We start from the raw sequence: 23,448 nt of genomic DNA on the forward strand, positions 1-23,448 counted from the left end.
ATCTCAGCCACTTCGTACGGCCACAGGACGGCCCCTCCCCTGCCCCAGAGGCGGGGGGCGGAATGGAGACAGGGTGTCGAGTAAGAACCCACCCACCAGCCATCGTCCTGACCTGGGACACTCGAGTGACAGGTGGAGACGCCCATCAACCTCTTCCATCTGTCTCCCCCCACCACCCCATCAGGGCGCTCAGGACCGCAGAGCAAACGCCCCCCCAGCGGAGCCAGGCAGCAATGGTTGTTCCATTGCCTGTAGGAACAAACCGATTCACGTAACAGAGTGACAAAGTACACAACTGGGAGGTCAGAACTTAAGGAAGACCAGACGTTCAAATCATTATGCATTTTTTTTCCTTTGGAAACATTTCTTTGATAGAAGCTTCCAGTTCCACACAACAAAGTAATAAAACTGATTTTCTTTTCCTTTAAAATCTTCAACTATGTCATTCGGGTGGTCCATGGTGCAAATTAGTAAGGTTATAATTTAATTACATGAGGAAGTCAAACCAGAGTGAACAAAGAATCAGACTGGCATCGTATAGGGCTTACTGAAGCAGAGCCTTGTAAGAAATCTCAGATGAAGGCAGAATATTGCCTAATGCGAATTACCAGCGGCCAGTTTCATAATTAGCATATGAAAATAGAATGTACAAAGCTCTAATTATCAAAAAGTGCTCAGTCCATCAGGAAGAAATGATCTTACAGGTTTTCTTTTCACCCAGCAAATCAGGATGGACCCAAATCAGCCCTGCCCTTCAGGCATTACCCATCCTGCTGGGACTCGGGGTGGGGGGCAGGCCAGGATGAGCGAGTCCCGCCTTGGGCTCGACAGGACGAGCAGCCGGGCAAGGGCAGAGCTGTGGGTTCGGAGAGCGGCAGCCATCTCTGGGGCCTCCGGAACTTGAACTCGAGATCCATGTCTTCACGGCTTCATCATAGTTAGCCAGTGCGACTACAGCTTTGATTTCAAACTTCCTATGACGGGCTTGTTGGCAGAGAATTCCGACCACCACGATGCCCTCTCTAGCACCTTGCTCTCCTGAAGCACAGCGCTCCAGAGGTTTTTATAGAGCTGCAGAAAATACATACGGAACACACACGTATGTAATAAGAAAGATTTTGAGTGTGCCAATGCAACTGTGAAAACCCAGGAAGTTCTCTCCTGTCACTTCATGGAAACATTTTAAGAGGATTTAACTTTAATTTACGTAAACCAGTCTTTGTCAGTAGAGAACAATTGTGAAAATGCAACTATAAAGGACCATAATGTGCACTTAATGATGAAGACATCCTGCTTGCCCTTTGCTTTGGAAATTCTCGTGGAAGGTGGATTCTGCAAGTCGACGTTTCTCTCGCACCCACGTGGCCGCTGGCTGGCCGGCGGCGGTGCAGCCAAGCAGCAGGATGACGGCTTGTCCCCTGGGCCACAGGGCCTGGGCACACACTGTCCCCTTTCTGCCTGCCCCGTCAGACTGTGCCGACTGGGCCAGCTGGCTGTCGCCTCAGGGCCCCCCAGGCGGAACTGCTCTCAGTTGTTATCTTAGAGGAAGGTCCCGAGCGTGGCAGGCAGCCGCCTGACACCTCCCTGCTCCCAGCACGGCCAGCGTCCAGGCTGAGGTCCGTGGAGATAGGGAAGGGGGCGGTTTTGTATCTGGCTGATGCTGACAAATGTTACTTTTAAGAAGCCACCCTCCCCTGCACCTGCTAAACACACTCAGCAATTCCACCCAGGTTCTGCTATTCTTGGCTCCCAGGGAGACACAGAGACAGGCTTTGTCTCCACAGGTCATCAATCCGAGGCCTGGAGCATTATGCTTCACTTACTGATGATCTCAACCTCCTACAGCTGTGCTTGTTCATCTAAAATGAATTTCTGGGACTTGCCTGGTGGCGCAGTGGTTAGGAATCTGCCTGCCAATGCAGGGGATATGGGTTTGAGCCCTGGTCCGGGAAGATCCCACATGCCGCGGAGTAACTAAGCCCATGTGCCACAACTACTGAGCCTGCGCTCTAGAGTCCGTGTGCCGCAAATACTGAGCCCGTGCACCACAACTACTGAAGCCTGCATGTCAAAACTACTGAGCCTGTGCTCTAGAGCCTGCAAGCCGCAACTACTGAGCCCACACACCACAACTACTGAAGCCCGTGTGCCACAGCTGAGCCTGTGCTCTACAGCCTGAGAGCCACAACTACTGAGCCCACGCACCACAACTACTGAGCCTGTGCTCTACAGCCCATGCGCAACAGCTTCTGAAGCCCGTGCACCTAGAGCCCGTGCTCTGCAACAAGAGAAGCCACCGCAATGAGAAGCCTGCGCACCGCAACGAAGAGTAGCCCCCGCTCGCTGCAAATAGAGAAAGCCCGCGTGCACCAATGGAGACCCAACACGGCCAAAAATAAATAAATAAATAAATTTATAAAAAGTAATGCCCGACATTAAAAATAAAATAAAATGAATTTCTTACTCAGGAGCACCTAGTTCAAACCTCAGCCCTTACACCAGCAGGAACACGCGCTGTGTAAGGCACCCTGTTGGGTGAAGCCTCGGGCTGGCTCTGGTGTCAGCGTGGAACCCGGGGCCCCCGTCTCGGGACAGGACGGGATGGGACGGCCCTCCCCTACTCCTCCGCCGCCCGCCCGTGAGTCAGGGCCGCCGGGCGCCGCCTGTTCGGGGCTAATGCTCCCGTGGGTGCTGCCTGCTGCTGGGAGCCCCGTGTCGCAGAGGCCGGCCCCTCTCCTGTGGCCTTGTGAGCACATCCTCCTCGTACTCCCGCTGGGGCCCTGGCCAAGAGCGAGGTTCACTCTCTCCTGCCTTCCCTCCCGACGGTCCGTCTTGGCCCCAATCCTGGCTCCGCTACAACCCGCCCAGCCCCTCCGGAGGCTGGGTTTCTCCCTGGCGAAGTGGACGTGGTAACACACACCGTGAGTGGGGACGCCCCGCCCAGCTGCGCAGCCAGAGGACAGCAGGCCCTCCACAGATGTACGGTCCTCGCCGTCCTGAATTCGATGGGGGACTCGTCCGAACTGCCCACCCCAGTGCCTGGTACTCCTGTCCCAATCCCAGGTGTGGCTTGGGCTGGTCAGAGGTCCAGGCGCCGGCCCCCCCCAGACTGATTGCAGTGTCCCCTGGGGACAGACGGAGGGTTCCCAGCACCCTACGTTCGGTCTCCTGGGTCAGCAGAAGTCTCGGCAGAAAGAACACGACAGCCTTGGAACCTCTGCACGTGACCTCAACACTTTGAAATGCCACGTCTCCATGGCAACATAGGGACAACCACCCACAGGTAGTGGGCGGCATCAAGCAGACCCGTGGGTGTCGTCCAGCACGGGCATCTCCACGTGGTGGAGGAGGTCAGGTAGGGATACCTGTGGGCACTGTGAGGGTCCCACAGCAGGACAAAGTGGGGCCACTCTTGGGGGTGGCACTTCAGCTGGAGGCCGGAGAAGACCTCTCTGAAGAGGCGGCATTCCGCTTAGAACGAACAGAAGTGCTCCGGCAACAGGAACACAGGTGCAAAGGCCCTGGGGTGGGAATGAGCCCAGTACGACTGAGAAACGGGAGGACAGTGAGACTTCAGTCCAGAGGGTGGGAGGGGCGCAGTGTGAAATGACCTTGGAGAACCGGGCAGAGGTCAGGCCGCGTGGGCCGGGGACGCAGGAAGGGATTTGGGTGCCATTTCAGGTGTGGGGCACGTGCAGGTGCAGAGCTCCATCAGAGCAGCTGTCTGACAAGGCCTGCTTTCTAAGCCATCACTGCGGAGCGTGGGGAGGAGGGGGAAGAGGGGAGCTAGGGAGCCACGTGCGGGCTGCGAGGGAAGCACAGGGAGAAGGGTGAGGGGTAACGAGCTAGTGCCGTGAGACGGTCAGAAGACCCGGGAGTGGAGAGGCTCCCAGGAGAGCGTGAAGAGAGCGAGACAGCTGCAGGGCCCCGAGCTTCGCACAGGCTCGGGCTGACCTCGGCATCACGGCCCAAGGGGGCGGCAGTGCCATCCCCTTTCTCGGAGGAGGGCAGGCTGGGGGACGGCTAACCCACCCATGACCACCCCCACTTCTCCCAGCCACTCCCTCCCTGCTGCCCAAGTGTGACCAGAGACTCCCGAGCCACGCCATCATCTCAGGCTCTGCAACGACCGCCATCAGGCCCCAGAGAGCCCCCGGCTTGCGGTCCCGAGTGCAGTGCCCCCAAGCGCCACGGGAGCGGGCTGGCCTTTACCTCGCCGTCAGCTCTGCCAATCGGTGAGTCCAGGATGAAGTCAGGAGGGGCGATCACATCCACCAGGGCAACAGAATCATCTTTCAGCTGTGGGAAAACAAAGTCCGTACACTTGGCAACTCCCGGCGTCTCCATGGCGACCACCGAGCAACAGAGCCTACAACCCACTAGCAACGGTAACTCCAGCAGGCAGGCGCATGCGGCTCGATTACTAAAGCATTATCTTTTCATTGGCCTGGATTTTAGGTTCCCTGAGTGTGTGTCTGAATATTTTCACCATGTTGCTATCCGCTCAAGACTTCCAGTGTTCTATTTTTTTTCAACAAGGTACGGACCGCTCGTAAAACTGACGATTCTGTAGCTCATTAATTGGCAACTGTCTTCAGAGGTTTGTCTCTGAACCCTGACTCATCTGGGCAATTACTGTTCCAACAGAGGAAAATATGTCCGGAAAAAAATGTAAGAGAAAAAGCATTTATGAGCACCTTGAAAAGCCATCATTCCAACGCTCTTCGGTTCCCAGTAGTTTTATTACCCTCCCGTCCCATTATACAAATTATTCTTCAATATGACAAGTGGAATTTATATGAGAAGACTCCCAAGAATTTTCTTGAAATGCAAAAAATAATTTTCTTAAAATAACTATGAAATGCCGTGGCTGAACTGAAGAGAACGCTGGAACGGAGGCGACTTGAACAATGTATTACAGCAACTGTTGAGCAAAGAGTCACAAGAACAGAGGAAACGCAGCCCGCTTTGTGGTTCACATGCTGCTCCACGGCCCCCGCACACCCTCGGCACCACGGTGGGTGAGGGGAGACGAGCCTGCCCCACTGCAGGGGGAAACGTCAGCAGAGCAGGGTCCTGGTCTCGACCGGGGTCGGCCATCGTTTAATGTAAGGGGCCCACAGGAAAGAGCCCGGCTTTGTGGGCCGCAGGGTCTCTGTCTCACGCTCACCACTGCTGTGACGGTGTGGACAGACCCACAGACGATGCACAAGGGAATGGCTGGACCAGGGAAGGAGCTGGCGCCCTCCACCCGGCCGACCCCGGCCTCCCCGAGTCAGGACGAGCCTGGATCTGCCAGGCGGCTCGGGCTGCATTATGGCCCAGGACCGCCAGCCACCAGCTCCGTGGTGTAAGTGTGACGTTTGAGAGCAAGGAGAACGATGGCTGTATTTTTTATAATGGCAACTCACCACCTGTGGAACACACGAAGGAAAACCCCCTCCTGTTTAAGTAAACGTGGCCTGTGTACGCAGCACGATCACAGAGACACCCTTACCCAGAGCCCACGTGGGGAGAGACGGGCGCTTAGGAAACACACCCGGGGAGAGCCTTCATGCCAACCACAGAGCCATCACCTGGAACTACATCAACTTGAAAGCCCTGAAAGGGGAGAAACGGAGTGGCCTGTCGCCCGTCGTGTGAGACACTGGGCAAAATGCTGGGGACTTTGGTTCGTGTCTTACCATCAAAAGTAGAGAAATGCCTCTAACTGCACCGCCCAATACGGCAGCCACGACACACATGACTGTTTCGTTAAAATTAAAGAAAACTGGACTTCCCTGGTGGTGCAGTGGTTAAGAATCCGCCTGCCAATGCAGGGATCACAGGTTGGATCCCTGGTCCAGGAAGATCCCACATGCCACGGAGCAACTAAGCCCGTGCACCACAACTACCGAGCCTGCGCTCTAGAACACATGAGCCACAACTGCTGAGCCCGTGTGCCGCAACTCCTGAAGCCCGCATGCCTAGAGCCCGTGCTCCGCAACAAGAGAAGCCACTGCAATGAGAAGCCCGTGCACTGCAACGAAGAGTAGCCCCCTCTCGCCGCAACTAGAGAAAGCCCGCATGCAGCAACGAAGACACAACACAGCCAAAAATAAATTTAAAAAATATAAATAAATTTGTTTAAAAAAAAAAATTAAAGAAAACTAAAAATCCTTGGTCACACCGGCCGCCATTGTACTGCCAACAGCCCCAGGTGGCCAGTGGTGATGGTATGGGACAGCGCCACCCCAGAACACGTCCACCCCCGCAGAAAGCTCCAGTGGACAGAGTGCCGCCAGAGCGTGACGTGGGGCTGGGGCCATCTGACTTTTCTGGGCGACAAAAGTAGAAGGATGCAATAAAAAAGGAAAATACCATGAAACGAACTAAAATTGGAGGCTAACTTGAAATGCTGGAGAGAATTATCGATTTCGCTGTAAAAAATATCATTAGAGCGCGCTGAACGTGTACAGATTCTACGACGGTCCCTGAAAGTGACGCTTCCTGAAATTTCTGACATAAGCACGTTCTCTGTAAGTTTCCCGGCTGTGCTAACGGTTGCACACACACACAAACGAGTGGGAAGCTAAGGTCAGTGAACGTTAATATACAGGTGATCGCATGTAATATGGAAAACATATAAGGATATAAGGGGATTTCAACTCACCTGGGCACACAGGGCCAGGATGGCGTTCTCTACCATTTTACCTGCTTGTTCACCAGAAAAGTAGCCACCTGTAAGCAGAGCGCTGGTTACTCTGGGGTCTGCTACCCTAACTCCCAAATTACCCACAAATTGCAAACATGCTGAAACAGCTTTCCAAAATAGCCCATTCTGTGTGAAAATGCCTCGCTACTGCTGCCCGAGCCCCGCTGCGACCTCTTCGCAGAACGGCACCGGCCAGGGCTGGGTTCCTGTGTCCGCCTTCCTGCCAGCTCACTGAGCCTGTGCTGGGGGTCAGAGCCGGGAGCTGGGGAGGCTAAAGCCCAGGAAGGGCGGCCTCGGGGGGCTGGGGGGAGACCTGCGGGGCAGGGCGGGCGGCAGGCAGAGCGCAGCATGGGCGGTGGCAGGAGGCTGGGCTGGGGGCCGACAGGGGCTGCAGGCACACAGCTGCACCTGCGGGCATGTGGGCATCTGCAGCCACCAGGGGCTGGGCACGAGACCCAGCTCCTCCGCCTCACCTCCTACACTGCGGCGGGCTGTGCCGTGCCGTCCAACAGGCCTAAAGAGGTGGCCCCGGTTTTGCCGCGGGACTGGCTTTTGTCTGACTTTTGCCGCAGAGAACGGCGCCCGCTCACTCAGAGTGGGTGGGGTCCTCGCGCCACACCCCGCTGCTCCCTCCACCCGGGAGCCCTCGGGCACCACCTCCCAGGGGCAGCACCAGCCCCAAGAGGGAAAACATGGGTTCTTGGCAAGGGGGAGGGGAAAAATCTACTCCTCACACAGCCCAGATGTACACACAGAACGGGAACAGATACACAGAATAGCTGTAGTGTTAACACGTCATGGGGGTGGTTAGGAAAAAACGTCTAAAAGGGCTCCTTGGGGGATAATAATGAAAATGAAGGTTGAGAAACTCAGATTTACCCCCTTCCCACCAATCTTCCAGGAATCAGGCCATTCATCACCGCCTCCAGGAAGCCCTCCCGGATCCCCAGTCTGGGCATTCCTGGGGGTGCTGCCCCAGCAGCCCGGGCTCAGCCCTGTGGGCGCCACCCTGCTGCTGTGCTTGTCTTCTTGTGGCCTCTGGGCTCCTCTGCTCCTCACTCAACATGTGATGAGTGCTCAGTAAATGGCACGGAAGGAGCACCACATGGGCAAAGCAGAGTCTGCTGGGTAAAGCGGAGGGCGCCCAGCTCCTGGGCAGGGGGCTCACCTCGGTAGAGCAGGGCCGTGTGCTGGTTCAGGGACCACAGGGCGTAGAGAGCACTGAGCCGCCCAAGCACAGCCCGCAGCGGGGGTGGCACGTGGGGCTGGTGCACGTGCTCGTGGAACCTCCGCACGACCGTGAGCTCCAGGAATGCCAGGGCCAAGGGGCGGCAGCAGTACACCTTCAACAGAACACAGCGCACTGCGTTAGGGAACACACACCAAGGTCTGCGTGCCAGCAGCACTAGTGCAGCAGGGGACAGACGGGGCTGGGCAGTGCCTCTGGGGAAGCACCATGGAAAGGCCTGCAGGAACACAAGCCCAGCTGCAGCGGCTCTGGACCTCAGGCCCGGCGACCTCTCTCAGCTCAGTCCCATCTGGGACGCGGGGTAACCCCACAGCCAACACACAGGCACGGCGGGCTTGTCCAGCGCGGCCTGGCACTGCAGAGCAGTGGCGTCTCCAGGAGGTGGGCTCCCTGAGAGCACAAGGTCAATTCTCTTGTACCCGGGGCCACGGACAAGGCTACTCCGGGGACTCACCTGAAAGTGACATCAGCTCGTCCAAGGGTGTGGCCACGCCCCTGCCTCGCAAGTTTCTAAAGATCAGCCTTTGTCTCCCACTCTCCTATCACGTCCAGGAATAAGGGAACTGCTGAACAGGGGCCAAGATGTGCAGCCGTTCCCAGCCGAGTTTTACTTGCGTGTGAGTTCTGATGCTGGCTTTGTTTGTGGAAGCAGGAAGTCACCACGGATCTGGTGACCAATATCCAAAACATCTGCTGCTAATCATTAGCTTTGCTTGTCAGCTTTTCTTTCCCCATCTCTAATTTATCAGTTTACTGTTTTTTTATTAGAACAATTATAGATGTGTTCCTGATTTGTTATAATGATCATGTGTTGCTTGTGTAATTAAAAAAATAATCCAGCAAGGAGGTGACCGGGGATGGGGCAGGGTGAAGACCTTTATTCAGTGCCTGCCTACTTTGCCCCCGAACATCAACCAGAATCAACAGAGCGGGGTCCAGAGTGCGGTCCGGGGTGGGGGCGGGGGGAAGGGGGCGCAGTCACCAAGGGGCAGGAGCTATGATTTCAAGGCCTGCTCTCGACTTTCAGAGCAAACACTGGGTCGTCCCTTGGTCACTTCCAAGGCCGAGGCTCTCCCAGGGCCTGCCCGAGACTAGGCGCCCTCAGGAGAAAATTCAAGGGGAGGAAGCTTCCCCGGCCTCGTGCCAGTCTACCTGGTCCGACCCCAAGACCCCGCTGGGCTTCTGAAGCCGCGAGGGCACACATCCTGCATCCCCGTGTCCTGCCTGGAGGGCCAGCCCGGGGCCTTCAGAGCTGCTTTGTCCCCTTCCCTCTCGCACACGCCGTGGTGTGTGCGCCCTTGGCTTTGGAGGGTGAGCGTTGGGGGAGGCTGGGTGAGGAGACCTCACAGGAGGGAAGCTGACAAAGCTGACGACGGAGGTGGGCAGGGAGTACCCCACCCTCACCCCAGGCCAGGCACTAAGCTAATAAGAGCCAGCAGTTTATCACCTTGATCCTCCCTGTACCCCACGGATGAAACAAGGTCACGCAACGGGCAAGAGGTGGAGACACAGTTGAACCCAGGCAGGCTGGCCCCAATGTCCACCCCTTCACTATGTTGCTAGAGCATGTCATTACAGTAACCACCAGCACCCCTAAACGTGCTCACGCGCTGTGGGCTCTGCTCTGTGTGGGGACCCTTGCGAATCCCAGAGGCCGGGCTCAGAACTGAATCCAAACTCTCCATGCTCTCCACTTTACTCTCTCCTTTTCAACCACGTGGACTTTCTAGTATTAAATCACATTGCGTTCATCTTACTTTCCCGTGCAAGCAGCGCACGTCTATTTCAGCTATGGCATCAGCTGGTGCAGGCCTGGAAAGGCAGCGCCACCTCTGACCTCGCCACCCGAAAAACGCATCCTGAGCCCCGCTGAGCTTTGAGTCACTGACGCAGAAGTGATTCAGGGTCGAGGGGACCAGCTTCCAAATCCACTCGGCTTTTCCAAATGTGCACGTGTGGACAAGTGGTTTCCGCCCCAAGCCCAAGCTTCTTGGTCTGAGAAGAGGGAGCGTCAGGGTGCAGCCTCCGAGCGCTGCCGGCAGGAGCATCAGACAGCATCTCATGTGTCCAGCACCTGCTCGGGGTCCTAGAAGCTGCTCTGTGATGGTGGCTGCTATTCTACTCTGTCTCAATCCCAGGGCTCGGACACGCACGAAGCTACTACGTGTGCTTCTGGAAATGTTCAGATGAGGCCATCAGCTAGCTGCCTGGGGGACATGGGCTTTGGGGGTCTGCCCCACCGCGACCTCCGCGCCCAGGACGCACGATGCAGCAGCGGGCTCAGGAGCCCACGTCTACTCCCCACCCCGCGGACTGGGCGCCAGGGGCTGGCTGGCTCTCCTGGCCGCCCGTCAGGCCACCTGACCTGCTGCCTGAGAACCCGAATGAATAGTCGTGGAGAACACAGTGCACGGGCAGTATGTGCTGGGCCTGGGTGGTCACGTGGATGCAGGGTGACGGCCACGCCAGGCCATGGGCAGGCAGGAAGTGTCTGAAGGGAGACATGGCAGAGCCGAGATTCCAGGAGCCACAGAGAACGGATCTGCTTCCGCTTCCCATCAGCTCCCCGCTCCACACAGGAGGCTCCGCTGACTCAGGGGTCCTTGACTGGGGCCGGTTTGCCCCCTGGGGCATCTGGCACTGTCAGGAGACAGTTTGGGTTGTCACAACTCGGGGGTGTTGCTGGCATCTTAGTGGGTACAGGCCTGGGGTACTGCTGGGCACCCCACAATGCACGGACAGGTCCCCCAAAATCACACCGCCCAAACATGCATAGGGGTGAGGGCCTCACTCCAGCTCCCGTGCCCTCAACTTCCCTCCCAAATCCTTACACACGGTGCCCGTCCTTGACTTCTCCCGGACAGCCTGTCCTTGCCGCCAGCAGATCTGACCGCACTATTAACAGACGTGGGCCAGTGCCCACAAAGGGTCCTGTATGGTGTCCACTCTGGGGCCGTGGTGGGGACAGAAACACTCAGGGGTGGTCCTACCCCCCGTGGCACAAGCCGCTCCATACTCAATGTTTCTGCCGCTCTGTCATCATGAAAAGCTCCAGAGAGAGACCAGCAGTCTGACGTGTGAGGCCAGGAAGGTCCGTTCCCCTCTCCCCGCACGGGTCCCAGTGCCAGGCTCCTCCCTCTCATGAATCCCCGCCCCCAATAAACCTACAGCCCCAGGGAAAAGATTCGGATCCAGCTATCAGTTTCTGGTGTGCTCTGATTTCTGAGTATATTTGCATTTTAACAAGTAATAAATATTTTAGGCAAAAAACAAACTCTGAACTATCCAAGTGCGGACATTAGCCATGCAGTGTGGGGAAAGAGCTGGGCTCAGGGGTCAGCTGGCTTGGGTTCAATGCTTGGGAGTTCTTACAAGCAGCAGCAGATAAAGAAAAGTTTATCAGCTCCCCCCCCCACCCCACCGCCCGCTGAGTCAAAGAGTGAACACGCTTTATATTTTCACAAAAGCAGCCAGTAACCTCCCCCAAAGGGCACAGAAGTTCACACCCTCGGCTGACAGCGCGTGGAGTGGCCCTTGTCCGTCAGACACTGTCCTCTGACCCGCACATCCCTGGCCCTGGTTCACGGTCAGCGACTGCTCTGGCTGCTGCCTCGGGCCAGTGGCTGGTTTCCGGGCCAGGCTGACCCTCAGTCTGTAGGGACTCTTTCCTACCGTCGGTTACGTGCGTTCCATGCTTCCCCAGACTGCAATCTGTCTCCTGACTTCGCTTGTAGTACCTTTTGCTGTTTAGAAAGGGTGAACGTGTGTGTAGTCAGAGCTGACGGTTCTCTCTTCTTTCACAGCCTCTGAGTTTCCTGTCATGCTTGAGCAGCTCGGCCCGCCGAGGGCACGTAAACATTCGCTGAAGTTTCCCTCTCAGGCTCTACTGCTGCTCCGATCACCATACGGGCGGGGACCACACCTCCACAGGACCCTGAACGTCCAGCCCAGGGCTCTGAGGCGCTCTCAGCTGTCAGGACGACCCAGCGCTCACTCCTAATGCTTCGTGATCCAGACCAGGTCTGGAGAATGCAGCCCCCCTCTCGGGTCACCTTCCCCTCCAGGCCCCGCGGCCGCCTTCCAGCCCACATCACGGCCGCTCCTTCTGGCCGCACCTCAGCTCTGAGGCTCTCCCCAGGGACACCCGTCCTGGCTGGACCCAGGCTGGGTACGCTGGCCCCTCCTGTTCTCTGCCACGAGGCTCACTGAAGTGCCCTTACCAAGTTCTCAGTCAAAGGTCTAAATGTGAATTCCTTCTCAAACGACCAAGCCACACACACGGGTTCTGCTGTCTGTGTGTGCAGGTGCCGGGCACAGGCCGGCGGGCACGGCGGTGTCACAGAACGGCTCAGACGAGACCTGTGGTGACCTTCTGGGCAGCTCTGCGGGATGCGGATGTTGTGGGAATGGGCGGCCTCTGTGTCCTCCAACTCTTCGGGGTCTTGGGCTACAACGCAGAGAAAGGAGGAGCTCCACAGCCGTCCGTGTCCGAGTGACCGAGTGTGCCACGGCCCCAGCCCACGCTGAAGGATCGTGTTCACACCTCCTCTCTCGGGTTCCTGGACTGAACTAGGGTTTCACCGACCTTGACGTCCGCCGAATTCATTTAAGACACAGGTGTGATCTTGGTTTATTCGCCCTCGGTCGGAGCCTTTCCAGTCGAGACCCATCCTTGTGTGCCCCTCCCCCTCCCTGGGGCAGGCATGCCCAGCCGGTCCCTGGATGGCTGCTTTGCTCTGGCTGCATCTGCCGAAGGGCGTGAAGCTGCCCCTCACAGCACAGGGGGCGGGGCCCTCGGAGGTGATGGGCAGACGCGGCCCCGGGCTCCCGGGGGAGGCTCCATCGCCCAGTGTCCAAGGAGAAGGGGTGACACCAGTTTGAGAAGCTTCCTGGGCTACGTTTTTCCCAAACGACACCCGTCACTGTAGATGCACGGGGCCCACGGACCACAGCAGGACCAGATCCCGCGTAAAGAGGTGTTTAGAGCGGCTGTTTTCGTGCTGGGGATTCCAGACACGAGAGGCAGCCCTGTCCCGGAGTGAGAACCAGAGCTGCCCTTGGGCCAATCTCACCAAGCCTCCTTGGAGAGAAGCACGATGACTAAGGAAGCAAAGGCAGACAGAGCGCGGGTGGGACCTCACAGGAGTCACCGAGCCGTCACTCTGCTGGGAGGGGCCCTGGCGGCTGATGGGCTCCACTGTGCGCCTCAGGCCCCCACAGCCCCGGGTGCCCCCTCCAACCAGCACAGCTCCGGCCGACGGGCCACACACTTGTCGGGCACCTTAGGTATGATGCCCACAACCTCTTCCACACGGGGCAAGGGCGGCGCCACCGTCCCAACAGCAAACCACTGTGCGGAGAGGTCAGGCCAAGCGCCCGAGGTCACAGGGGCTGAGCACCAGGGCCTGCCACCACCAGGACGTGCAGCTCACCAAGGACACGACAGTGCGGGAAGTAGGAGCGAATCGTTAGAAAAGCAACTTTTAAAACCAACACATACCTGACAGTTGTTTCTTGCTTCAAAGTCGTTGCTTCCCGATTGTTTCTCTTGATTTAATTTCTGATAACTCTCGCGGAGCAGGTAACAGACCAACCACTCGTAGGCCGCCAGCGGGACTTCAAAACGAGAAACAGAGAGAACTGTAACCGATGCAACCGCAGGGCGCCTCACCCTTGTCGAGAACTCAGTTCTCCAGTTTACAGGTGCGGAAACTGAGGCCCAGAGACGGGGGGCTGCCCGTGGCAACCCCCCCCGGGGGGTGGCCGGGCTGGGACAGGCGCAGGTGAGGGTATTTCCTGGCTCTGCTGTGAGGCCAGCCGTGTTCTACACGGTTCTAGCGGCCACAGAGTCCACAGGGCCACGGAGTCCACAGGGCCACGGAGTCCACAGGGCCACGGAGTCACTCTGGGGGCAGCCACCTGGTTTACGATGAGGATACACAGTCTGGAAGGAGCTCGGATCCGCACGGACGTCGGGACGACTTTCCAGCAGGTGGTAGGAGGAGGGGCTCCCTGTCCACCTGGCCAGCCTGGCCCTGGGGCCCTGGGCCTCACACCGGCCCCCCCCGAGGCCTCGCCCCCCTCGCCCGAGAGCCCTGAAGGGCAGAGAGGAAGCACCACGGCAGGGGTGTAGACAGACAGGGGTGGGCTGGAAGGGGCTGGAGGGAGACCTCCGTCCTCCTCCCTATCCCCCAGCGCTGCGCCCGCATCTGCGGGTCCTTCTCGTCACATCTCCGCTAGTTCCGAGGCCTCGGCGACCTCAGAACACCCTGCCCGGCAGGACTGCTACTGCCTCTTCCGTTAAGGACACAGGGCGTGAGGAGGAGCCCAGGCACATGGCGAGTGAGCGGGGCAGGGGTTAGGAGTCTGAAGCCACCACGCTTTCACCCCCGACCCAGGCAGAGGGCCCAGGGCCAGGGCGCCCAGGCCTGTGGGACCTGCAGCTGCTCTCGGCTCCGGACTCCCAGGTGGGATCTGGCCGAACTGGGTCTGGGCACAAAGGCAGGACACAGGGGACCTGGGATTTCCTTTGATGTCACACAGCCCGTTCCCTGGGAAGATGACACATGGTACCCACTGGGGTCCTGCTACAGACCCCCGACCGTTTCACGCTGTCGTATCCGTTACCTCATAGCACAGCTGACAACTTCATTAAACAGCAAACGATCCGTCTCACTGGGCTGAGGAATTAAAGGCTCCAAGGCTGCAAGCAGCCTGGCCGAGCTCACACAGCTGTTCTCAGGGAGCCCAGTGAGGCGGGGGCGGGGACCTGGGACGAGGCACCCCTCCCAGAGGCCTGCCAGGTGGGGTGGCTGGAACGGGGCCCCCCGAAGTCACATCCATGTCCTAACCCCCTGAATCTTGTGAATGCGCCCTTACTTGGGCACAGGGTCTTTGCAGATGGAATGACGTGACAACACGGGGTCATCCTAGATCAGGGTGGCCCTGAATCCAATGAGAAAAAGGAGAAGCGCAGACACAGAACAGAGGCCGTGCGAGGGCAGAGGCAGAGATGCGGGATGCGGCCGCAAGCCCAGGGACGCCTGCAGCCCCCATGAGCTGCGGAGACGAGGAGCGAGGCTCCCCGGAGCCTCCGGAGGGAGTGCGGCCCCGCCCACACTGGGACTTTGAGCTTCGGTCCTGGACACATTCCTGCTGTTTTCACACCCGGTCCTGTGCCACGGGACGTCCACAAACCAGTGGCCCAGGGCGCTGCCCTTCAGGACATCCCTGAAAAGCCAGGTGGATGCTGGAAACCAGCTCTGATGCCGACGGGGCCCACTCTGACGCATGTGTGTCCCAGGGTCTTTGTGGCTAAACTCTTCCTGCCGGATGGACCGTCACCAAGACCGTAACAGGTAGGCGCCACGGGGACTCAGATTTTCCATGAATTATTGACGTGGCAACAAAACCCAAGGAAGTCGCCAAGGCCAGAAGCCGCTCAGGCTAATTCCTGACTCCAGCCAGAGGCCCCACCATCCCAGGACGCAGCAACCGCGGCTGCTCTGGACTGTTCCCAGACGCTGCCCGGGCAGGCGACCCTCTGCAGAAGTGACCGGGCTCCCCGAGGGTCCCGCACCACGTGGACCCACCGTGCCTGACGTCAGCAACCCGTTCAGTTTGCTCTGTGCTCCGAGTGAGAAGCAAGCTTGATACATGAGTTGCTGGAACGTTTTACTTTAGAAATTCCACGTTTAGCCCTTAATTCTTCACAGAGAAGTGGGTGACGCTGCTCTGTGCCCACACGGAAGGGGGGAGCCCCCAGCGAGCACACAAAAGGTACAGTCATAGCCGGGCGGCGTGTGGGCCACTCGGAGAGTCCGTCTGGGCGTGAGGAGTCATCGGGAACAAACGGGGAAACTGGCACAGGTGGGCGGTAACGCTGCTGCTTGGGGGGCTGCTGAAGGCCCAAGACAAATGCTGCTTCAACTGCAGTCCTCAAGTCCTTCCCGGTCTCCTGGTCACAAATGGCCTTTGAGGCGCTGCCACACGGGGCCTCCTCGGGGCTCCCCTGGCTGCTTCCCTGCATCCCTCGAAGGCCCTGAGTGCTGCCTGTGTCCCCATGCTGGCCCCCCCCAACCCAGGCAGCTCCCAGGGCGGCCACTGTCACTACCATCAATCACTCCGAGGTCTGCCCACCTGCATGGGCTCTCAGCATCGGGGCTCCCTGACACGCCCACCGGGCACTCAACGTGGGACACCTGAACTCCCAGCTTCACCAGCACCCACCCCCCAGGGGGGGGTCTCACCTGGCCCTCCATCGAACGCACCACTCAAGCTGTCCTTTCCATCTGACCACCTCCCCTGCCCTCACCCAGCTCTCCCAACTCTCTCCTGCACTGCCCCCGCCCGGGTTCTGGTTTCCTGGCTGGTCTCCCGAGTCCAGCCTTGCTCTGCGTCGGCACCAGGGCATGCCTTCCAAAGTGGGGCTCTGGCCCAGGTGCGCCCCGGAAAGCAAGGCTTGGCCACCTGGCCGCAGACCCTCGGCTGGCACACAGCCCCAGGGGTGGGGGCCACCTGCTCTCCCACCACGCCCACCCCACGGCTCCCGTGTGGCTGACTGCCCCCCCCACACTCCACTCTGAACCTCCAAGACCCACCTCGCAAGCCGCCTTCCTGGGAAGCAGCTAAGCTCACGCTGCAGGGGTCGCTCTGCACCCACCATTCCCAAGGGAGGGCCCCAGCTCATGGCGGCGAGCCCCCCACGAGGGCGGGGGCTACCGCATTCCCTCCTGATACCTTACAGGGGAAACTGAGGCTCAGAGAGGTTAAGCATCTAGCTCGAGGTTACACAGCTGACTCCAGACCCTGAGCTCCCAGCCTCTGGGCGGTGTGCTGACCGCACCATGTACCCCGCTGAACACGTGATGCTACACAATCCTACTGTCCTGTGTACGTACACAAGGGTCAGAGCAGCCAACACGCTGAACTCCAATTATTTAATATTTTTGCAAATAAGCCAACTAAAGGAAAGAACTGGGCCTCAGTTATTAAGCGACGTGCAGCTCCTCAACGCTCAGGACCGTTTGTTACACCCATCCTCAGCACACACGCACCCTCAGCACATAAATCAGAGGAACCAGACAGAGAAGTGCCCCACCCGGCCCCTCCCTCTCCAAATAAACCTTTTAATCCCTGAAGGAAAAATCTCCTGAGCTTGCAGACAGCCCTCGCTCAATGCTGGAAAGGTCCTGAGTGTCCAGCCCTTCAGAGCCCCAGGGTCATATGTCATTTACGAACTTTTTACCAAAGATGCAGCTGAGACAAAGGCTGGCCCCGAGATGTGGGATTTGATGATCGAATGCCCTGGAGACCAACGGCTGGCCGTGGGCTCCCTTCTCCACGTGGGGAAGATCGTCAGTGTTGGATGCCAAGCCCCTGTTGTCAAATGAATTTTGTTTGCGTTCTTTGCTCCAGAAAATGTTTTCACTTTGTTGGAACGAGCAGAAATTAGAGCACCCACAGGAAAAACAGATGACGCTGCCCTGGCGTGCTTCGTGATGCCGGTGCACAAAACAGCTTCTGCGTCCACGGTCGCAGCGAGCGGCGAAGGGACACAGCGGGCATGGCGGACGCGTCCTGAAGCTGGCACACCGCGTGCCACGTTCTGAGTTTACAGTGGGGACAGCATTGGGGGAAAAATTCCGGCGGGGTTGGTGTTATTAGAGTGATTAGGTCATTCCCGGGGGCTTCCTGGAGCAACATTTGGGGAGCTCTGTGACCATCAGAAAGAGATCTTCAAGTGTGTCCCTGTGTCCTCTTAGCGCTTTAAAAAGGGAGATGAAGGAGGTGAGTTATTGTCAGAAAAGCTGTAACAAAGTGTGGCGAGGGAGACGAAGCAATTACTAGCAGCAACGTTTCTGGCTGATGATGGCGATGAAGAAGATGGAGGAGAGACGGCTGGCAAGTCAGCCCAGCCGGGGTCTGACGCCTGCTCCGGCCGCTGGCACGCACTGGGGTGGACTGGGCAGCCGTGGTCTCCTCTCCTGGAGACGTGAGCAGCGGTGCAGCCCGGCGGGGTCCCCCAGAGACGGCACGCCCAGTGCCCGCAGCTGCCGATGCTGCGATGTGTCACATGCCCTCCATCCTCCGAGTAAGGGAGGGGGCGGCTCCTTCACCCGGAGGACCCAGCGACCCGCCCCCAGGGGACACAAACACTCCGTAAAGCCAGGTGCCCTCCTGCCACGCCAAAGGCTCTCTGCTAACAGCGTTCCGTGGAACACAGAGCATCCAGACAGCGGTTTTTGCGATTAAAATCACAACCGTTAACACGGTGGGGGGCCAGGAGCAGACCCAGCGCCCCTTGCTCTCTGGCAGATGGGCTGCCATTCCGGCTTCTGCCGGGCACAGTGCCCCCTGGAGACACGGAGGGAGTGTACTTACCTGAGGAGTTCAAGCAGTCCTCAGGGCTGCAACCCTCGAACCTGTGGCCAAGGATGTTGGGATAGGCTTCCAGAAAGTCCACGGTCTTCAGCGGGCTCTCAATGCGGGCACCGCCTAGGAGCACAGCCAGTGACTCAGGAGAGCCAGGGACCCCCCCCAACCCCAGGGGACGTCTGGCGGAAGGACCCCACCTGGCCTAGCCCATCACTTCAGAAACTGGTCCATCCCCATTTGATCACACATTTCCTTCCTGCAAACCCAGGGTCCATCCTGACAGAAGAGCTAGCTCAAGGGGGCCTGGGAACCGCACCCTCCTGCCCCCAACTGGGCTGCAGGGGCGCCAGCCTCCTCACCTTGGTCCCGGCGCACCAGCAGGCCAAGCAGGTAGTTGCTGGTCTGCTGCAGCAAGACGTTGTTGTCGCCTTCGTATGTGCAGTTCGGGTCGTTGTCATCTCTGAGGTCTCCCAGACGGTTCACTGCAAGGAGGCCCCAGCGTTCTCGTCACTGGGGGTGCACATGTGAGAAGTGCCCCCCAACCCCCAACTGCCACCTGGGACTCTGAGGCCCCAGGCCCAGCTGGACCGGATGAGGCACTTCCCACCCTGCTCCCAGTGCCGACTCCACCCCCGACCCGCGGTGTGCCCTCTCGATCCAGCTGCTCCCTCTTTAGGGACATATTGGTGACACCCGCAAGGTCCCCAGGAAGGGAAGCGGGTGGCTCCCCATGAAGTCCCAGTGCCGCGCTCGAGAAGCATCCGCTGGCATCAGCCTCCCTGTCCCTATCACGAGCCTCTCAGGTCACCTGGCAAAGCGCCCTCCAGCGGGGTCACTGACAGAGCTGACTACCTGAGCGGCGGGAGGGTGCCCTTCATCCTCTTCCAACGGAAGGAACCCTTCTTTTGACACGAGACATTTCAAATGTCTGAAGACAACTCTCGTTTTTCTCTTGTCTTTCCTACCAGTGAAATAACCCAAATCCTTTGCAGATTTTATAAAGTATGCTTCCCAGATCCTCACCACCTAGGTTTCCATCCTCTGACAGAGAATATTCTCCAAACGTGAGGCTGAGACGGGAGAAAGGGTAGGACCCTAACTGCTCACACTCACGTATTGCTATGAACAGCCCAAGAGGGTGTAAGATGTTCTGCAGCAGACGTGAGGCTTGTGGTCACCTATGACACGCTGATCGTCTTCCTCTGACTTGCTGCCCATGCCACAGTTAGACCACTGAACATGAAGGGCTAAGAGTGCCCTTAGAGAAATGATTTGCAACTGATATTTAAATCTAGATAAACGGCTTTACGTTTATCCCTGCTGAGTTGGGCCTCACTGGCTTCAGCCCTGTTTGTATTATGTGATGACACTTCCTTTAGTCATTTTTGTTGTCTGCAGGGCTGCATGATTCAAGTTCCTCCTTCTAAACTATTTATAGTGTCTCTATGAGCTATAACAACAAATAAATACTACAAAGAGCATTGCACAGAGGACAAAACACATGGATGAGTAACTTCTGCAGCCCCACGGTTACCCACACGTCAGTAAACGTGGAGTGTGGAGGAGGGGAGGGGCCCCCCTGCCTGCTGCCCCCGCACGAGGAGTAACTGGGACACATCCCAGTTACTAAAAGCTCCTAAAAGGCTTCCGGAGGAATAAACTGTCAAGAAGGTCTCTGCCAGTTCTGTTGTTGCCTTCTCTGAGTAACCAGACTTTAACCAATCAGTTATTGAAGATTAGCACATGGGGAGTTAGGCAGGTAAGCTGCAATAATGATGATGACCACAATAATAATGATAATAATAATAGACCAAAATAACTGGGCACACGCCATATGCCCACACTGTGCTAAACCCTTCACATGGGTTAGTTCACTTACTCGTTGCAAAAACCCCCGTTGTGCTATCCTATCATTAGTCCCATTTTATGGAGAAGAAAGCTGAGGAGCGGTGAGGGTGGGCAGCTTGCCCGCGGCTATGAAGCCCATGACCGGCAGAGCCGGGATCCGGTCCCGGGCTGTCGGTCACCCCTCTCTCCACCATCCACCAGCTGACCGAACAGCTGCCAACTCTCTCTTTCTAAGTTTCAGAATTTTTCTTCAGAACAAAACTTGGTGCTGGTTTACTGCCAAAGTCATTAACAGTGGAACAAGTCATTAACATTGGAAAAAGTTCCAATTCAGATGAACAGATAAGCTCCTTTCTGTTCTGGTTTTCGGTCTCCACGCTGCCTCGTGACACCCAGGTTTCGACCAAGGAACATCAGGTGGCAGCGAGCCGAGGGATTGGACTAGGGCAGGGGTTGGCAAACTTGCTCTAGAAAGTTCCAGCCAGTAAATGTTTTAGGCTTTGCTGAGACGGCTCAGCTCGGCGAGTGGAGCGGGAACACGGCCACAGGAAGTGTGTAAACGAATGGGCGTGACCGGGGGCCAATAAATCTTTATTCACAAAAACCTTTACCCACAGAGACAGCCTTTGGCCCGCAGGCTGCCGTTTGCCGACCCCTGGCCGTGAGCCACATGGTGCGGGCGAGGACAGAAAACCAGCCCACGTGTCCCCAAAACCTACTGGCCAGATAGCCGTGTCCTCCGCACGCCTCCCGGCACTCCTGGATTCCGCGCTGGGCCGTCCACGAGGCCAGGGGCTTGCCGGCCGACGCCAAGGCATGGATCTCGCGTCCCAGCTCTGCCTTGGGAGAGAGAAGCCAACGAGAACAGGTGAAAAAAAGGCTCCGACCCCAGAGGTCGGGGTCAGTTCAAGCAGAGCCTCAGAGGCTTACGTCCCCTCCAGTCTAATCCGAGGTACCCGACAACTACAAAGGAAAGAAACCCAATTTTAGTTTAAAAAACAGGATTCAACTAAGCACGGATACCCTGCAGTACAGTCACACAACTTCATGACAGTGAAAATAAACGACCACAGCTCTGCCTAGCCAGTAAACACGGGGTGGGAGTGCGGGGGAGCGGGGAAGGCTGATCGCAGAAGAACATAACGTTATGACTCGGTTTACGCGAAGTTTGCAGCGGAGACTAAGAGGAAACCCAAGGGGTGGGAGGCGGTGCTGAGACACTGCCCCCAGGGGAGAGGGTGGCAGGCGGCCCCAGGGGACTGCACAGACATGGCCACTCGGTCCACACTGCGCGGAGGGCCCAGCCAGCATCCCCAGCCTTAACACGTCTAGTAAATACCCTTTCGCCTCGACTCTATGTTCAACGCGAACGATTACAAGAGAGACACACACGCACACCCGCTAGACAACGTGATGTGTTCTACCAGCATTTTCAACTTCAGAGAAGGGCTACTTTAGAACCTGTGCCTGGGTTGAAGCACTGAGTTTCAGAAAGAACAGAGCTCGATGACACTTCAAAACATTTTTAACAGGACAACTCCATTGTCAGCTGGCAAAAGTTTCAATGACTCACGCTTGGGAGAAAAAACACGCGTGACCCTGCACTCCTGATGAAACGGTCTTCAGGGTCACGGTCATCGCGGTCGGCCTGACTGCTCAGCAGTGCACACTGCCGGCAACCCCCCGCCACCCCCCCCCCACCTCTTGACTCCTGGATGTTTACGTTGAATATTCCAAAACGTGCTAATTTGATACAGGCTTTTCAGGGTGTGGTACATAACCCCGATCTGCAGCATTCCTAATCAGTTTTCAGACGCCCTTGGTGTGATTCACATTTCACCGCTGCCCATGAGGCAGCATAAGGGGGGAAGAAAACAACACATGAACCGTCCACATAGAAATTAGCGGAGGACCCCTTTCTACGAAGGGGCCGATCTCAGTGGATTTGCACGCTCATTTCTGGAGCAAAGCCTCGCCTGTCAAGTCAAATCCAGTCAGCTGGATTCAGACCTTTGTCGGGTTGTTTACAAAGGGATCAGAACCGTGAAATCGACGGAGGGGCCGGTAATGTGGATTTTGCAAAACCATCATGTTCTCAAGAGGAGAACAGCAGCTGAACTCACAGACGGGAACCAGGAGACGTGTCAGCACATCCTTGAGAATCGGGAATGTGGACACGTGCCTGACACGTTCCCGTCGCAGCGAGGGCTCTGACAGGACACAGCCCAGGGGTCAAGTCGGACGGAGCCTTCATCCCCGCAAATCCACGCACCGAGGTTGTTTTGAAAGAAAGGCTGAATCTGTGCTGTCCAACCCCAGTGAAATTTAAAGGATGATAAACGCTGCGGAGAAAAGCGGAGAGCCTCACCTGCCTGGCGCTCCGGTCTCTCCCCAGAAGGCCTTGCTGAAGCTCCGCCAGATCCAGGAAGAGCCATTTGGAAAAGTGGTCCAAGGCATAGGCCGCGGCCAGGTACGGAAGTAAGCGCCATTGCTGAAACAGACAAATCCCTGCCTGGAGACCTCCAAGTGCCCCCAGGGCCCGCCTGCCTTCCGGGGTGGGCGACAGGGCTGGAGCGCCAGGAACCCGCTGCCCACCGTCCCCACTTGTTGCAGAAGGTCCTGCATGCCTCCCGGACCCACCCCCGTGACACCTGCCCCCCGACGCTCTTCCAGCGGGACCAGGTCTCCTGCACCACCCTGATGACCCCACTCAAGGAGAAACCGTGCCGTGTGCACCGCCCTGCACGGCCCCCTCACCGCTCTCCCATCCACGTGACCCCTGAGCCAGAGCAAATGCTGATCTACAAGAGAACTAAGAAAGCCAGGCGGCCGTGCCCGAGCGCAGGGCCCACCCGGCGATGCCTGTGCTTTGGGAGCCTACGGGGAATGAAGCGACCACCCCCCGAGCCAGACGGGGAAACAGGCTCACGGAGAGCCGAGGGAGGGTGTCTCTTTCACCAGCGCACATCCGCTGTTGCGTGGATGGAGGGGGCGGAGCCTGAAAGGACCTGGGAGACAGGTGCCACCGTCGGCAGCACCGTGGTCACCTGCCGTCTCCTGGGTGTGGTCACGGTGCCAACTGCTTCTCATGCACTAACGTATTTAATCCTTACAGCCACTCACAGAGAGGTCTTATCACCAGTCCCAACTTACAAAGGAGAAAACTAGAGCACAGAGAGGTTCAGTGGCTTGCCCAAGGACACACAGCAGGGAGGGGGTGGACCTGGGGTCAGGAGCCCAAGCATGTGGCTCAGGTGGGCTCTCGTGACCACTGAGCCAG

General features: G+C 57.7%; 1 protein-coding gene across 2 annotated transcripts in view; it reads right to left on the bottom strand.

Annotated features, from left to right (window-relative positions):
- Window positions 1-327: 327 nt before the first annotated feature.
- ACOX3 (acyl-CoA oxidase 3, pristanoyl) overlaps window positions 328-23,448 on the bottom strand; it is a 48,055-nt gene continuing 24,934 nt past the window's right edge. For both annotated transcript variants that reach the window (XM_007172309.3, XM_057547361.1), the window contains exons 10-18: window positions 22,537-22,659; window positions 20,888-21,008; window positions 18,680-18,802; window positions 18,327-18,440; window positions 13,444-13,559; window positions 7,863-8,037; window positions 6,653-6,720; window positions 4,213-4,299; window positions 328-1,071 (exon numbers count right to left, since the gene is read on the bottom strand). In XM_007172309.3, coding sequence (XP_007172371.3) covers window positions 952-1,071; window positions 4,213-4,299; window positions 6,653-6,720; window positions 7,863-8,037; window positions 13,444-13,559; window positions 18,327-18,440; window positions 18,680-18,802; window positions 20,888-21,008; window positions 22,537-22,659 — 1,047 coding nt within the window. In that variant the 3' untranslated portion in view covers window positions 328-951. The remainder of the gene's footprint in view (window positions 1,072-4,212; window positions 4,300-6,652; window positions 6,721-7,862; window positions 8,038-13,443; window positions 13,560-18,326; window positions 18,441-18,679; window positions 18,803-20,887; window positions 21,009-22,536; window positions 22,660-23,448) is intronic.

The sequence above is a fragment of the Balaenoptera acutorostrata genome, chromosome 5 (assembly GCF_949987535.1).
Source record: "Balaenoptera acutorostrata chromosome 5, mBalAcu1.1, whole genome shotgun sequence".
Lineage (NCBI taxonomy): Eukaryota > Metazoa > Chordata > Mammalia > Artiodactyla > Balaenopteridae > Balaenoptera > Balaenoptera acutorostrata.